Source organism: Myotis myotis, unplaced genomic scaffold (assembly GCF_014108235.1).
Source record: "Myotis myotis isolate mMyoMyo1 unplaced genomic scaffold, mMyoMyo1.p scaffold_m19_p_1, whole genome shotgun sequence".
In the NCBI taxonomy this organism is placed as follows: domain Eukaryota; kingdom Metazoa; phylum Chordata; class Mammalia; order Chiroptera; family Vespertilionidae; genus Myotis; species Myotis myotis.
This window is the reverse complement of record NW_023416313.1, coordinates 78,334,132-78,351,666: the sequence shown is the minus strand read 5'-3', so window position 1 is coordinate 78,351,666 and position 17,535 is coordinate 78,334,132. Positions and strand designations below refer to the sequence as shown.

Genomic DNA, 17,535 nt, shown 5'->3' with positions numbered 1-17,535 from the left:
AAAGCATGGACATACTTCTTGTATAAAACGTTCTGTCTGACTGGGAGTAACCTTAATTCCTCTGCTAGCAAGCATATGTGTTAAAAGATCAATCCAGAGTCTCATTTCTTTAGACTCAGTATGGCACATCTTCTTAATCTAAAGATCAATACAGAGTCTTCTTTCTTTGGACTCAGTATGGCACATCATCTCAATCTAAGTTCTGTACTATCCACCTTCTTACCCTACTTATCCTCTATAGGGGGGTCTGCAGTGCCCTGGTGGAGTCCTATCCATCCCGAGTGTGGGGTTCTCAATGGGGAGGGCTTACCTAGGGAAATCCTGTTCCAGGGTTTCCCAAAGGTGTGGATGGAGTCAGTGAAGACTATCCACCCTCTTCCTACGGTGGAGTCCTATCCGTCCGAGTGTGGGGCGCTTACCTAGGGGTCCCTGTTCAGGCGCCAGATGCTGGGGTCCTGCCCCAGCAGGTCCAGGGGTCCCCAAAGGTGTGGACGGAGTCGGCGAAGACTATCCACCCTCTTCCTATGGTGGAGTCCTATCCATCCCGAGAGTGGGGCTTACCTAGGGGTCCCTGTTCGGGCGCCAGATGCCGGGGTCCAACCCCAGCGGGTCCAGGGGTTCCCAAAGGCGTAGACGGAGTCAGCGAAGAAGGAAGGACATGGAGACAGTGTTCAGTTGATCAGCAGCCTAGCCAGGATCTCCAGCCAGGATCTCCAGCCAAGTTCTGGTATGGATCTCCAGAGAGGTTCTGCTTAGGATCTCCAGCCAGGTTCTGTGTCCATGTTCTCTTGCTAGGTTCTCCAGGTTCTCCAGCCAGGTTCTGTAGCCATGTTCCCTCGCTAGGTTCTCCAGCCAGGTTCAGTCACCAGGTTCTAGTCAGGTTCTCTTGCCAATTTCTGTAGTCAGGTTCAGTCCAGGATCTTTTGCCATGTTCTCTCCAGCGAAGTTCTTCTGTCTGTAGGTTCTGAGTAGGTTCTGTCTTCTAAGTTCTGTCTTCTAAGTTCTGTCTTCTAAGTTCTGTGTCCTAAGTTCTGTGTTCTAAGTTCTGTCTCTTGCTGTCTTGTTACATCTGTATTTATACCAGTTGATTCAATCCTATCAATCTCTATTACAAAGGTTAGGGCGTTTCTTATCTCCATTCCGGGGAGTAAAGATTATGTAGCTTAAGCATGATTGTTCATAGTTAAAGTGATTAATTACCCGCCTGGCACTTAGTTAAGAGGTTTTATTCCCTCCCTAACTTCAGGGGAAAATCCTTACCTGGGGAAACAACCTTTCTCAGAGACCTTGGTTAAAACACATAGTGCCAAGAAGGTGAGCAAACATATTAAGAACAGTATGCCATATATGCCAGGTCCCTTGAAACAGCAAGCATGGACCGGCTCCCGGCATTTTCCCAGTCTGGCCCTGGGAGGAGGTGCAAGAAAGGCCCACCTACTCCACGGCCATCTTGAAACCCCCTCAATGCTTCACACTTGTGGCGAGAAGAGGGACAGGAGGAAGCCCAGCATTGACATGCAGTGCAGCCAGTAGGTCCTCATGTCCACGGAGCTCAATGCTCCCTCACATACTCAGGCTCTCAGCTCTCCCACTCTTGCTGTCTCCTGACAAACACACCACTCATTTCCCCTCCATTTCCCTATAGGCTCTCAGGGCTCCAGCAACCCAAACAGATCAGGCTCCTGCCACACCACAGCTGGACCCAGAATAGTCTCCCTCTCCTCCACAAGAGTTCGAGCCTCAGGCTGGGAGGGCGCTTAAAACCTGTGCCTGGGGTAAACACAGCGAGCCCCCTTCTCCCTCAAGCGCTCCCACTCTCCTCCTTCCTACGCTCATCTCCCTCACTGCCCTGCAGCTCCAACTACATGCCTCAAGACATTTCTTATTTGAGTTTAATTCTTGTCTAGGTTACTTATTGATAAAACAATGGCACATAAAGGATGTTCAGTGAAGATGTGCTGAATGAATAAATGAATGAATGGCAAAATATGTGAGAACTAATCGCAATGCCAAAACGTAGGCAGATGATTATTAAATTAAATAAATTAATAAGATGCACTGCTTTATAACAGTAAAATATAGTACTGGAATTTTTAAATAATATTTGGTTACTTGGAGAAAATACTTATGCTAAGTAGAAAAATTATACAGCCTGTAGGTTGAGGATTATTTCAATGTTGTAAATGAGCACATACATTTTGTATAGGGAAATCATGAATGAAAATCCCCCCAAGTTCCAGAATTTGTAAATACGCTAAGTACAGATTATCTTTGTTTTCTTTTCTTTCCCTTTTATTGTCCCAATTTTCTGTCATTTGTATATATTATTTTAATTCTCAGGAAAAACAAACACCTTCATTTGGAAGTCTTTATTATTTCACAAAATAAAAAGATTTTTAAAAATAAAACAGGGAAGCAGCATGAAACTACAGAACTGATTTTAATCACCTCCCCCAAATGCAGAAATCCTCTCCACACATGATGGGTAGTTGATGGTCAATATTCTTCAGAAAATGGATAATAGGGGTGACCTACAGCACTGAAAGAGAAAGAGGGATATTTATTTACTAACTCGGTCCCATGCTGTCTAAGAGAGGGTTTCTCTGTGGATGCAGTCAGGATGGGCTAAAAACTATTTCCAACCATGCCCTTCCTTCTGCCTCGACACACAGACATGCAGCTCCTGGTCCATGTACTCAATTCCCACATTTACATGGGGTAGAAAAGCCAAGTGACAGGTAGTTTGCTGTAGATTGGAGTTTGCCATAGGATGTGACAGCCAGGGCTGAAATGTGTTGTGTCAGCCCATGTGTCACTTTTGTCCCTAGATCATGAGAACATTCATAGTGAGAATTCTGCTGCTCTTTTTAACCAATTCCTTCAACAATTCAGAGTCCCCCTGTAACTCTCTTGAGGAGCTAATACGTATAACTGCCAAATGAAATTATTGCTTTCATACAATTTATAAAAGTACTTGTCCAGGTTCTTACTTTCTTTTAAAAAATTGTCCTTTCTGATTTGATTGCATTAAAGAGTGCATTCTGAGAAATTGTGTGCTCCAGGACCTACCTGTGTGTTGACAAAGGTCTCTAGACAGTGATTCTCAAACTTCTGGCCCTTTAAATACAGTTCCTCATGTTGTGACCCAACCATAAAATTATTTTCGTTGCTACTTCATAACTGTAATGTTGCTACTGTTATGAATCGTAATGTAAATATCTGATATGCAGGATGGTCTTAGGCGACCCCTGTGAAAGGGTCGTTCGACCGCCAAAGGGGTCGCGACCCACAGGTTGAGAATCGCTGGTCTAGGAAGACAGGTGCATATAATCACAGGCCTGTTAAAGATCACAGACTTTGACTTTAAAGCCCTGGGAACAGAGAAGTTACTTCCCACATTTTTTCGTGTATAATGTCTTTTCTCAAATTCGCAACATAGCTTTACAAACAAGGAGTTTTGAGATTTTTTTGGAAACCCAATCTTTATGCTATAACTAAAATTCTATTCCCTTATCTCTAAATTCCCTTACAAACTCCTCTCATTTGATGAGTCTTCCTTCTCTTCCATCCTGAGACCCTCCTGCAGTTACTAAATAAGGGACCTGTAATGTGAATAAGTCGAAGTCAAGGAGTCAGGAGCTGCCAGGGGCTAGTCTTCTGATGGACAAATGTGACCCTGAGCAAGTCTGGAGTCTAGAAACCAGAGAAATCCAGAGGATCTCATGTTGGTGTATGCCGCTGGGGACACATCAGTCACTAGGGGCAGATAATTTCATGGCCCATTTATAATTCACTTTGGTGAGATTATATAACTGATGAAATGGGGCTTGTGATAAGGATAAAAGGCCAACGGAGAGAGAAATTTGGAAGAAATGGACAATGCCTTGGAAAAGGAATACCCAGTTAAGGAGAAATGCCACTGACCCTTTGGGGAAGCGGTGGAAGTGGGTCCAAGCATGACTTTCTGACACCCACACATACACTTGCCTTCCTGGGCCCGTCCTCCATTAAAAATATTAATGTTACATTTGTAGTTGTGTTAGGACAAAAATGAATAGAGTCCGGCTGGATTCATTATTACATGGTCATTAATATAACCATGTTTTCTCCTGATTTTAAAAAGCATTAAAGATGAAACATTTTCATGGGCTCCTATAAACAATAACATAACCTGAGCCACTTTAAAATGGCGCCAGAGCTGCCACGCCAGAGGAACTAATTCCCCAGCATGTGTTATGCCTCACATTTTATGGAATGTTAAAAAGGGCAAAATATCCTTTTGACTGGGCATAGGCAACACTGTCTCAGGGAACTGTTTGCGAGGATTACAAGAAAACAGTTATCAGAGTAATGGACTGATGACTACTAGACTGAAAATTAAAAACATTCTTTAGAATTAACATCACTGCTTTCTTTCTGGAGATGTAATTATTGTTCCCCTTCCCTTTCTTATAAATAACCAATGCCCCTGTCTCCTAATATGAACATTATTGGGGCTTCTATCTAAATTAATGTTTTCCCATTAGCTATTCTTATTGATCTCAACAAGTACTTGTTCCCTCTTACTTTGAATGGCCTTTTATTTTTAGACTAGAGGCCTGGTGCATGAAAATTCATGCATTCAGGGGGTCCCTCAGCCCAGACTGCATCCTCTCACAGACTGGGACCCCTTGGGGGATGTCTACCTACCGGATTAGGCCCGCTCCCCAGGGGATAGGGCCTACGCTGGCAGTCAGACATCCCTCTGGCAGCCCGGTAGCCCTCAGGGGATATCTGACTGCCGGCTTAGGCCCACTCCCCTAAGCTGCAGTTGGATAGCCTTAGTGCTGCTGAGGAGGCGGGAGAGGCTCCCACCATCACCACTGCCCTTGCAGCCTTCAGCCTGGCTTCTGGCTGAATGGCACTCCCCCTGTGAGAGCACACTGACCACCACGGGGCAGCTCCTGTGTTGAGTGTCTGCTCTCTAGTGGTCAGTGCACATCATAGTGACTGGTCATTCCCGGTGGTTCTGCAGTTAGGGTCAATTTGCATATTACCCTTTTATTATATAGGATTATTATATAGGATTAGTACCCCTAAAGTATAGTGGGAATTCGACACTGAGCCTTCTATGTCAAATGGCTAAGTCAGATCTTAGTGGGAGTATGTATACCAGGCACAGGAATTAGGGCATAAAAGTCATGTATTCACCATGATGCAAACTTGGGCCATTTTACCTATGGTCTGTTCTGGGCCCTGCTCACACTTCTCTTGGGTCAGAGACTGAACCTGGAGTAAACCTGTGGTCTGAGGTCACCAGGAAGCTCCAGATTTACTTCTGGAATCAGGCCCATCTTTCCTATTTAGGGAAGCTGAGTCCCTCTGCTAACCTACGCATTACAGGAAAGAACCCAGGAAAAACAATCTACAAGTCACTTACAATGGCAATTTAAAATATCTGAAATTTCTGTTCAGGCCATCAATTGCTTTCATGTCTTCTGGAGTCAATTCAAACTCCAAAACCTGGAAGGAAGGAAAGAATCACATTAAACTCTCCCCAAGGTAGGGAGCTTCCACCTGGGAACATGAGGACTTCCTAGTGGACAGAGGCAAGGAGAGCACTAGGGGAAGCATCCACTGCCATCTTCCGGGTGTACTGGCCTGAGAACTCCCCTCCTGGTTCACCATGGCTCCTGTCCCACTCCCTCTCCTCCTCTGCTTCACTCCACTAAATGAAGTTTTTTATACATCATCGGCCCCAAATCTCTCAGAGTGAATTGCTTGCAACAGAAATAACAACCTTTTTCCTCCTAAACAAATAGATAATTACATAATCAGGACAAAATACATGCTGACTAGATCAAACTTTAGTTTTTGCCTCCACCCTGCCATACAGACACCCTAAATTTTGATATAGCCTCAAACTTAAGCATGCTTTGGAAGAGCAAACTCCTGTAAAGGCCTCTCCAAGAAGCTATTGACATCAAGAAAAGCATTTGCTGATCAATTATTCAACCACACACCTGCTCATTCTCTCTGTAGTCAGGTTACTTCCCTATAATAGAAAAATCTTTCTGATTTATCTTTGAGATCTTATAGTCCCAACATTCAGAAAGGCCTCCTCTCAAATAAAGTATCTCTTAAGTCTAATTTGCTTTTGTTTGATGATATAATTGACACTCCCCTAATAGAGTGTCAATTAATAGCAAAGCAGACAGATCTTTGATAATAAATATTAAAGTAGGAAGCTCATTATTTCATCCAGGGAATAATTTTATAGAAAACCCAGTGACTCTATCTAGATCTATCTATTTTATCTATTTATTATCTATCTATCCATCTTTTATTCATCTTAAAAATGTACTCCAGAAGTGACTTGGTTGTCATTTTATATGTATATTAGCATGGTGAGTTGAACTGAAAAATAAAATGGGGTTTTTCTGAGTGGGTTTAAGAATGAAATTTAGATTTGCCTATTAAATATTTGCATAAACTGAATAACTAAATCTACAGCTTCAATGCTTGGAGCAAATGAATAATAAATAATATGCTCTAAATGTCATATTTTGAAAATATTAAACTCATGATGAAATTGTTAGCTGTCTTCTTAAAGCGCAATAGAATTTACATAGTTTCTCATGAAGTTTACAACTAAATAAGTTGAAGATCACTGATTGATCTAAGGGACTAGAAGATATATGAAGGAGAGTTTAGTTTAGAGGGGGAAATATTCATAAAGATAAATTTTTAAAAATATATTCATTTGTTAATTTGGTCAGTCTTTAACAGTGATGGCGAACCTTTTGAGCTCGGTGTGTCAGCATTTTGAAAAACCCTAACTTAACTCTGGTGCTGTGTCACATATAGAAATTTTTTGATATTTGCAACCACAGTAAAACAAAGATTTATATTTTTGATATTTATTTTATATATTTCAATGCCATTTAACAAAGAAAAATCAACCAAAAAAATGAGTTCGCATGTCACCTCTGACACGCGTGCCATAGGTTCGCCATCACTGGTCTATAAACTTGTATGTAGCTTCCTACCTGCCATGCGCTTTTCTGGGGAAAAGATGCTAAAAGATGACCCAGAGAGAGTCACTGTATTTAGGGTCTCCCAGTCTGGAAGGCACACTGACATATAAAAATGCAATTTTTGTTTAATAAGGAAAAAAATCACTAACAGAGCCATGCCAAGTGCTACGGTGACCCACAACTGTGCTGGGCTTATCCCAATGGTTTAACAAAGTAGCTAATCTTATTTAGGTTTGATATTGAAATACAAATAGGAGTTTATTTGGTAGAGAAGATGAAAGAGAGGAATCAGGGTTTTAAAAGTCTTTACTGCATAGAAGGACTCCTAAAACCGATAAAAAAACAGCAATGAAATAAACTCAGGGTCGCACAACTAGGAAGCAGCAAAGCCAGGCCTGGAGGCCATAAAACCTAGGACTCTGAGGCCATTGCTCTCTCTCCCACCCTTCCAAGCTGCCCTCATAGCACAGGGAGAGATGCATGGGAAGGAATGAACATGGGTACGTGCTGAAAGGCAAGAGAGATGGCCCCCAGGCTAGCACCCATTCCCCACTCTGGAGAGACAATGACCAGTCTGTACCTGGAAGTTCTCTTTGATTCTTTTCTCATTGAAGCTCTTGGCCAGGACCACTACCCCTCGCTGCACTTGGTAACGCAGGGCCACCTGCCCTGGACTTCTATTGTGTTTCTTGGCAATGGCCTTCAAAATCGGCTCCTCCAAGAGAACGGGGCTATCCTTTTCCATCCTGAAAACAAAACCAGAGCATGTAGATGTGAAGGGTATAGTACCAGAAATATAAAGTGTGCTGTCCCTTTACCTCCAAATTCCCAAAATAATCAAGAGAAATGTGTGTAGAAATGTCAATATTGACATCCATTTGTCAATATTGCATCACCAATATTTATGCATGAGAAGCTGTGTAAATTATATTATAAAATAACTTTTAAAATAATATTTGGAGTATGCATGAAACAAGACTGAAAGAATGGTGATGACTGTGGAAGTTCAGTGACAGTACATGGGACCTCACTACACTATTGTGTTGGCTATTTTTTTTTAATTTTTTAAATTTTTTTAAAAAATATATTTTATTGATGTTTTTACAGAGTGGAAGGAGAGGGATAGAGAGTTAGAAACATCGAATCGATGAGAGAGAAACATCGATCAGCTGTCTCCTGCACACCCCCAACTGGGGATGTGCCCGCAACCAAGGTACACGCCCTTGACCAGAATCGAACCTGGGACCTTTCAGTCCACAGGCCGACGCTCTATCCACTGAGCCAAACCGGTTAGGGTTGTGTTGGTTTTTTTATGTTTGAAGTCTTCCATAATAAAATGTTAAAGCTTAATTTAATTATATATATATACACACACATACACACTTAGAGGCCCAGTGCACGGATTCGTGCACTGGTGGGGTCCCTCACACTGTTGCATGATCAGGGGCCTGAAAGAGACTATGGGAGGGCTCCAGGACATGTCCGGCCTATCTCACCCAATCTCAATTGGCTGGACCCCAGCAGCAAACTAACCTACCAGTCGGAGTGTCTGCCCCCTGGTGGTCAGTGTTCGTCATAGCTAATGGTCAGTTGAGCTTTTATATTGAGCCACTTAAGCTTTTATAAATATAGACTAGAGGCCCGGTGCACAAAAATTTGTGCACTTAGGGGGGGAAAAGGGGGGCCCTCAGCCCGGCCTGTGCCCTCTTGCAGTCTGGGACCCCTCGGGAGATAACGCCCGGCTGGCTTAAGCCTGCTCCCAGGTGGCAGAGGGCAGGCCCAATCCCTAGGTGCAGCCCCTGGTCGGGCTCAGAGCAGGGCCGATTGGGGAGTTGGGGCACCGCCCCCTGTCACACTCAAGGCAGGGTCGATGGGGAGGTTGCAGCACCACCCCCTGTCACGCACAGAGCAGGGCCGATCAGGGGGTTGGGGAGCTCCCCACTGTCACTCACAGAGTAGGGCCCATAGGGGAGTTGGGGCACCGCCCCCTGTCACACACAGAGCAGGGCGGATCAGGGGGTTGGGGCGCCGCCCTCTATCACCCACAGAGCAGGGCCGATCAGGGGGTTGGGGCGCCGCCACTGTCACACTCAGGGCAGGGCCAATGGGGAGGTTATGGCTCTACCTCATCACACACAGAGCAGGGCCCGTGGGGGAGTGGGGGTTGGGGTTGGGGCGCCTTCCCCTGTCACAAACAGAGCAGGGCCGATAGGGAGGTTGTGGCCCCGCCCCCTGTCACACACAGAGCCGCAGGGCGATCAGGGGGTTTGGGCGCTGCCCCCTGTCACACTGATCCCGGTGCCAGGAGGCCTCGCGGCTCCACTGATCCCGGTGCTGGGAGGCATATTACCCTTTTACTATATAGAATAGAGGCCTGGTTCATGGGTGGGGGCTGGCTGGTTTGCCCTGAAGGGTGTCCTGGTTCAGGGTGGGGGTCCCCACTGGGGTGCCTGGCCAGCCTGGATGAGGGGATGATGGCTGTTTGCAGCTGGTCACACACCCTTCAGTGTGGGGGTCCCCACTGGGGTGCCTGGCCAGTCTGGGTGAGGGGTGAGGGCTGTTTTCAGGCTGGCGGGTGACTGAAGCTCCCAACTGCTCCTTTTTTTCTTTTTCTTTTTTATTCTGGGCCAGCTTTAGTTCTGGCTCCAGTTCTGAGGCCTCTGCTGCTGAAAGCAGGTATCTGGTTTGTTTAGGTTCTATAATCGAAACACTGTATCAACTCCAGCTCTGAGATCCTGGCCGGCTGAAAGCTGGTTTCTGGGATTTTGTTTAGCTTCTATATTTGTTACAATGTTTCAAACTGCAAGCTCAGAGGCCGGCAAGGCAGGCGAGGAATGTTGCAGTCCTCTGTCACTGAAGCAAGCAAGCCTCATGTTCAGTTTAAGCTGCCTGGCTGCCAGCCACCATCTTAGCTGGCAGTTAATTGCATATCACCCTGATTAGCCAATGGGAAGGGTAGCGGTCGTACACTAATTACCATGTTTCTCTTTTATTAGATAGGATATGTGTGTGTGTGTGTGTGTGTGTGTGTGTGTGTGTGTGTGTGTGTGTATAATTATTGCTGATAATATTACAGATGTTTCTCATCTCCTCCCCTCCCCGCCCCTTTACAAGCCTCCTCCCAGCCCTTACCTAGGCCCCAAAGAAAGCTTAATTTTAAAAAGTGCTTCATCACTAATAAAGTTGCTGACAGAGGTTAACTCTGATATTCTTATTACCAGTTTGGGTCTCTTTGGGATCCCAGGGCACTGTAGGCAACAAGAACAATGTCCTTGGACTTGCAGAATTCCAAGAGTTTGCTCTGGTTGAGATACGGGTGACATTCCACCTGTGAATTGCCAAGACCAGAAGGTATCAGAATACATGAACCAATATCATGTAAATTTGAAAAGCCTTTGAATGAATATCTAATATATGTACCATATTTTCCAGACTGGTCATTTTCTCATGCATCTTCTTAAATACCTTCAAATGCTAATAGTTTTCAGATGTGATAAAACAATTGTCTTATTTTTTATTAGTGCTTGAAATGATTAAAGAATGTTATACCTGGTCTGTGACCTCCACATGTAATTTCCTATAGAAAGAAACTAAGATTCCTTAGAAAAAATGGCTGATTCCAATACTGGGCAGAAAAGCTACAAACTGAGCCAACATGCTGAGCCAGTTCCCACATGTCAGCAGGGCTGAATCATCTGGAGATGGCTGAGGGCATTTCCCCAAACCTGAAAAAGATGCATAAATGGTTGCTTGCTTGCTGCCAGACAGCTGAGAGCATTTCAATCTACATGTTATTACCTCCTACTGACCAAAAACACCTGAACAGCCTTGTGCAGTTTCTCCAATCTGACAATGCTTACCCTTTGATATGTATATCTACCTTGCTGTAGGACAATTTGTGTTAATAAAAAGCAAGGGGTCCAGAGAGACAGGAGAACTTGGTTCCTTTAGCCAAGCTCCTTTGGCCCCCCAAAATGCCTTCCAAAATTATGTTTCTTTTCTGGACTCTTGATTAATTTACACACAGCGCCTTCTCCAGATTCCTGAACCCTCTAGATCAGAGGTTCTCAACCTGTGGGTCGCGACCCCTTTGGCGGTCGAACGACCCTTTCACAGGGGTCACCTAAGACCATCCTGCATATCAGATATTTACATTATGATTCATAACAGTAGCAACATTACAGTTATGAAGTAGCAATGAAAATAATTTTATGGTTGGGTCACAACATGAGGAACTGTATTTAAAGAAGGTTGAGAACCACTGCTCTAGATGCTGGATTAAGACCACTGGCATTAATTTATTTTTGCTAACATTTGCTTATCCCAATGCGCTCTTTGGTAATTTTTAAACAAAGCACTAGAGAATCTTTTTGCAGGAGAGCTGACAGCTCTGCCCTCTCCAGTCACCTTTGAAATCAGAAGTAGAGGATACGGCAGCTTTTTAGAAATTACAGATTTTTGAGCCTCAAAACAAATTAGGTATTTTATGATTTGAACAAGAAACCACATTTTTAAATATGATAATGGCACATATAGCTCTTCTGCAAAAAGATTTTCTAATGCTTTGTTTAAAAATTACCGAAGAACGCATTGGGATAAGCAAATGTTAGCAAAAATAAGTTAATGCCGGTGGTTTTAATCCAGCATCTAGAAGGGTTCAGGAATCTGGAGAAGGCGCTGTGTGTAAATTAATCAAGAGTCCAGAGATGAAAAATAATTTTGGAAGGCATTTTGGGGGGCCAAAGGAGCTTGGCTAAAGGAACCAAGTTCTCCTGTCTCTCTGGACTCCTTGCTTTTTATTAACACAAATTGTCCTACAGCAAGGTAGATATACATATCAAAGGGTAAGCATTGTCAGATTGGAGAAACTGCACAAGGCTGTTCAGGTGTTTGGCCAGTAGGAGTCAATGACATGTAGATTGAAATGCCCTCAGCTGTTTGGCAGCAAGCAATCATCTATGCATCCTTTTCAGGTTTGAGGAAATTCCCTCAGCCATCTCCAGATGATTCAGCCCTGCTGATATGCTGGACAACAAAGAGGACAGGAAAGACACTAAGTGTTGTCAGAGGCATCTTCTGATTAAAATGATGACAATTCTATCATTAATAAGAAAGTAATTATATTTGTTGAAATTCATGAATTCACAATTACATATTGAAGTGAGAGACATATTTTATACATGATGAATCATTTTCTACAAATATATTCCTAGAAGTAATTAAGCGAAATGAAGAGTATAAATATTTGACTGGTTTCTTGCATGATTTTCAAACTATTTCAAAAAAGGGATATACAACTTTATAATAACATAGTGATTGAACATTGGCAGCATTGTTATTTTTTAAGATTATTTCTTTCAATGTGTTTTCTGTTACAGTTAAGCCCCCTTGTAAAATAAAATAAAGGCAACTGGCTAACATAGAATGAGGAGAAAGGTCACGCTCCAGTTCCCAAGGCTAGCACAATGCTTCCTCTTAACCTCTGAATGTCCCTCTCAGGTATGTTGGCAGTTACTGGGGAAATGGAACCAACTGTGGTCGAGGGTAGTCTAGGGTACGGGGCAAGTTTATATTAGTAGCTGGAGCAACGGGCCAAAGTTGATTAATAATACCTTGATAATGGGGCAGTATTGATTAATGTAGCCCTGGTAACTTTGTGTCTGTATCCCAGGTAACTTTGTGTGTGTTTAGCCAACTGTTTTTGTAGTTTCTGTGTATAAAAGGCTGGCCTAGAACAGGGGTGGGCAAACTTTTTGACTCGAGGGCCACAATGGGTTCTTAAACTGGACCGGAGGGCCGGAACAAAAGCATGGATGGAGTGTTTGTGTGAACTAATATAAATTCAAAGTAAACATCATTATGTAAAAGGGTACGGTCTTTTTTTTTTTAGTTTTATTCATTTCAAACTGGCCGGATCCGGCCCACGGGCGTAGTTTGCCCACGGCTGGCCTAGAACCAGGTTCATCGCTGTCGTCGGAGAAAACGCCTACGGCAGTCACTGGCCAGTTTCAATAAATCCTCGCTTGCTGCTTAAGACCTAATTGCAGTTGGTGGTCTTACTCTCGTGAACATTGGTCCACAACATTTTCTACTTCCTCACTTTCCACTGCTTTGCTCTCTCTCTGGCTTTTCCCCTTACCACTCTGTAACTGCTCCTGCTATGTTTCCCATGAACTCTGTCTGATAAAACCCCATACTTTTTCTATCCCTAGTTGGATTGGCTGCTCCCAGCAGGATCCACCTCATGGCTCATGCAAACCTTTTCAATGGTCTTCCTTGATTTTCCTGATACTACATGGTCTCATTTTCTTCCTCCCTGTCTGCCAACTCCTGCTCAATCCCCTCACCAGTGCCTCTTTGCCTAATCTTTAAATGCTGACTTTCCTGCCCTCTTTCTGTTCATCCTTTGAAGTTCCTTGGGAGAGGGAATACGTTTCTCTGAGTTTAATTGCCACCCATAAAGCAATGGTTCCAAAATATGGACCTCTCCTCTAGCCCTGCCTGACTTCCAGACCAACACTACCACCTACCAACTCAGCATCTCTACTTGGATGTCTCCTGGGAACCTCCAACCCACCTCTAAGTAACTGAAGTCATGATCTCCCCAATCCACTTAACCTGTTCCTTCTCTGAAATTCCCTATTGTTATAAAAAGAACAAGTATCTGTGCAGTTGGCATCAAGCCAAAAATTTGGGGAAACTTAATCAAGAAAGAAGATGCAGCCCAGCCAGGGTGGCTCACTGATTGTGTGTCAACCTATGAACCAGGAGGTCAGGGTTCAATTCCAAGTCAGGGAACTTGCCTAGGTTGCAGTCTTAATCCCCAGTAGGGGGTGAGCATGAGACAGCCAATCAATGATTCTCAACATTGGTGTTTCTATCGTTCTTTCCCTCTCCCTTCCTCTCTGGAATCAATGAAAATACACGTATTTTTTTTAAAATAAGAAAGAGGATGTGAAGAGCAGAAGGCAAAACAGTTGCCATGGTCATGCACTCACCTGGTTGCAGACAGGCTTGTACTTGAGGCCTGGCTTGTTCAGGATCATCTCCAGCAGTTTGTGATTGAAATTGGACACACCAATGGACCTGGTTAAACCTGCATCCTTACACTTCTCCAGAGCCTAGGGAGGAAAGTCATGTGTGGCAAACCTGTAGTGTAGTTCAGCCCTTTCATTTGACAGTGAGCTTCTTAAAGACTGGAAATCTGTCTTAACATGCATAATAATGTGACTGAACCAAATTGCTTTATCACTTGGACATATTCTTCCCCCAGTGTACTTTATTGCTATGTACACACAGCTTTTGTCCTTGAGTCTGTGACATGCACACCCAGGACAATAAATAGATATTAAGATGCTTTTAAACTCCCCTCATCACCCTGCCTCTTCCATGGTGTGTAATTTGTTGTTAGGCATGTAACACATGGTGTCATAGTTAAGGGCAAAGAGGAACTCTTAGGTTTTTCACTAGTCAAAGATTTTTCTGCTTCCTCTTTCCTGGAATAATGAAACAAGTATATGGAATGGGGTGTAGAAGGCAGGCTTTTTCTCCTCCTGCTAAGCAGACAACAGCTTTCCCCTCTCTGGTGTGTTTAGAGCTATAACTCCTCTGGAGTTTGCTTCTGAACATGTCCCTTTTAGAGCTCACATGCTCAACCCGATCAGTGTGGCAAAGAAACTCCTACTTAGGACCACAGAAGTTTACATTAAAAAGGACCTTAGTGCCCAGCAGGCGTGGCTCAGTGGTTGAGCATCAACCTATGAACCAGGAGGTCACCGGTTCGATTCCTGGTAAGGGCAATGCCTGGGCTGCCAACTTAATCCCCAGTGTGGGGTGTGCAGGAGGAAGCCAACCAATGATTCTCTGATCATTGATGTTTCCATGTCTCTCTCCCTCTCCCTTCCCCTATAAAAATCAATAAAAGCATTTTTTAAAGAAAGTAGACCTTAGCTGTGATCCTGTTTAACTCGCTTGCTTTACAGAGGAGAACACCAAACTACAGAGGAGTTTGGCAACATGTCTGAGGACAGACAATGGATAGAGCCAGAACCCATCCTTATGCACTGATGTCCACCTTATCCCACCATCTTTGGGTGGCAGTAGCAGTACATACCTCCCAGGTGTCACGCAGGTCCACTGTCTCTAAAATAATTTTCCCATTGGCATCTTTAGGCATAAGCTCCTCTCCAGGCTGGAATACAGAGAGGAGAGGAGAAAGAATTTTTTAAAGAATGATCTTCCTTGTGCCTCAGTAGCTTGGTAACACAGCCTTCAAGAGGCTGTTATTACTAAGCAGTGTGTGTGTGTGTGTGTGTGTGTGTGTGTGTGTGTGTGTGTGTGTGTGTGGTGTGTGTGTGTGATGTAAGAGAAGACATTGGGGGAAAGGGAGATCAAAATCAGTTGAGAGACTGTAGCAAAGCAACTCTCTCCCATTTACCTCCACTTTCCTGTCCACACACTCTCCCAAAGTTCCACTAAGAATGAGTTCCCCTACCATTAGAATTGATTTTGTTTCCCAAGGACAGGCTTGTTTGGATGATGGGATTTCCCTTTACTATTAAGAATGTGTTTTAGTTCCAATTTATGTTAACCCAACTCAGAGATAGTGAGAATACCAGATGTGCTCAGCAAATGTCCACTGTGATGAGAGGCTGGACCAGTGATGCTCAAAGGAGCCCCATGTGCAATATGGACCACCTTACAGTGCCTCCCTCTTGACTGGCTGAGAGATCCATGTGCAAGAGACCCTCCCCCTAAAGAGGTGTGGACTTTCATTGTGTCTCTACTATCTTTGTCCCTCAGCTTTCTTGAGGCTCTCTTCAATAAGGGGGAGCACATCACTTAGACATGGAGGACAGTGTCTTCAACTCTTTGATGTGGAATACTCTTGGGCATAACAAGGAAAACAAAAGCTGACCTTCATAGCTACTGGCACATGAATGATGAATAGATCTACATAGTCCAGTTGAAGTTTCTTCAGTGATCTCTCCAGGGCAGGTCGAACCAATTCTGGTTGAAAGAAAGTACACCAAAGCTGCAATAACCAAAAAGAAATTTTTTAAAAAAATGGTTTGTGATGTCACACATTGGGAACTGAAATTAAATTTCATGGTTAGGAGATTGAGCAGTGAGTAACCAACCACTATGGTGGTCTCAAAATAGAAAGTTCTGGGGCTAAATTTATGTTACTTACTGTAAATGAGGCTTTTAATGGGATACTGAGATTTATTTGAGTGACTGTAAAAAAATTGTCAATAAAATGCAGATGGGCTAGGAAAAGCAACCTAAATGTTCCAAGGATTAGAAACATTGTTATAAAAATGTTAGATATGTATAACTACCTTGAGATACGGTGACATTCCACCTGTGAATTGCCAAGACCAGAAGGTATAAGAATACATGAACCATTATCGTGTAAATTTGAAAAGCCTTTGAATGAATATCTAATATATGTTCCATATTTTCCAGATTGGTCATTTTCTCATGCATCTTCTGAAATACTTTCAAATGCTATTAGTTTTCAGATGTGATAAAACAATTTTCTTATTTTTTATTAGTGCTTGAAATAATTAAAGAATGTTATACCTGGTCTGTGACCTCCACATGTAATTTCCTATAGAAAGAAACTAAGAAACTTTTTTTTTTTTCCCCTTCGGGGGAGTTTATTTCCTGGTCAGAAGAGAAGCAGGGACAGGCTCCTGTGCGTTCCAGCCGGGCCTGACCTGGCCGGGAGGGGGGGCGGGGGGAGCACAGGGGATAGCTCCGACTGTGCATGCTTGGTCCCACAGTGGTCCTGGCTGCATCCGGGAGGCCTGCGGATGATGGCATGGAGCCTGGGGGCAGAGGCGGCCGGCCAGCGGGCCCAGAGGATGGCACATACGGAGGCAATAAATACTGACAGGCCAGGCATGTCATCCAGGCGGCGGGCCCAGGTGGAACAAGTAAGGCTTGGCCACTGGCTTTGTCCAAGGGCTCTATGGGGCCGTGGAATCTGGTCTGGTGCTGCCCACTGGGGCAGAAGGAAGAGGCGTGAGGACACCCGGTCTCTCAGATGGTGCTGGAGGAGACTTCAGTTTTGGCAATTTGGCTTTCTCCACGCCCTGGGAGCTGCCCCTCAGCCCTGGCAAGGAAGGGCTGGACAGGCCCTGGCTGGGGAAGCAGTGGTGTGTCCATGCCTCCCGGCCACGGGGACTGCAGAAGGGGTGGCAGGACTGGGAGACCACATGCTCATGCAGACACAGGGTTAGAGGTTAGTGACGGCCCCACAGCACACGTTCCACATGTTAAGGCATCATTTCTGAAAGGAGAGTCAGAAATGTCAGGCAAGGGGAAATGGAATCTACTGCCCTACATGGGAAGTGCCTGAAAGCAGGACTGCTCAGAGGTCCACATTCTGAAAACAAATCATCATTGATGTGGACACACATAGGACCATTCTGTAGAGACCTCAGCTCTCTTTGTGTTGGAAGCAGGCTTTTCCACTTAAGAAAAGTTTTACAAATTTCAGTAAATTCAATGA

General features: G+C 44.1%; 1 protein-coding gene across 4 annotated transcripts in view; it reads right to left on the bottom strand.

Annotated features, from left to right (window-relative positions):
* Positions 1 to 2,354: 2,354 nt before the first annotated feature.
* The window catches only part of LOC118672630 (aldo-keto reductase family 1 member C15-like), a 31,250-nt gene continuing 16,069 nt past the window's right edge, over positions 2,355 to 17,535 (bottom strand). For all 4 annotated transcript variants that reach the window (XM_036342216.1, XM_036342218.1, XM_036342225.1 and 1 more), the window contains 7 exons: positions 15,934 to 16,050; positions 15,130 to 15,207; positions 14,015 to 14,137; positions 10,235 to 10,344; positions 7,597 to 7,762; positions 5,420 to 5,502; positions 2,355 to 2,539 (listed from right to left, as the gene is read on the bottom strand). In XM_036342216.1, the coding sequence (XP_036198109.1) occupies positions 2,497 to 2,539; positions 5,420 to 5,502; positions 7,597 to 7,762; positions 10,235 to 10,344; positions 14,015 to 14,137; positions 15,130 to 15,207; positions 15,934 to 16,050 (720 nt within the window). In that variant the 3' untranslated portion in view covers positions 2,355 to 2,496. The remainder of the gene's footprint in view (positions 2,540 to 5,419; positions 5,503 to 7,596; positions 7,763 to 10,234; positions 10,345 to 14,014; positions 14,138 to 15,129; positions 15,208 to 15,933; positions 16,051 to 17,535) is intronic.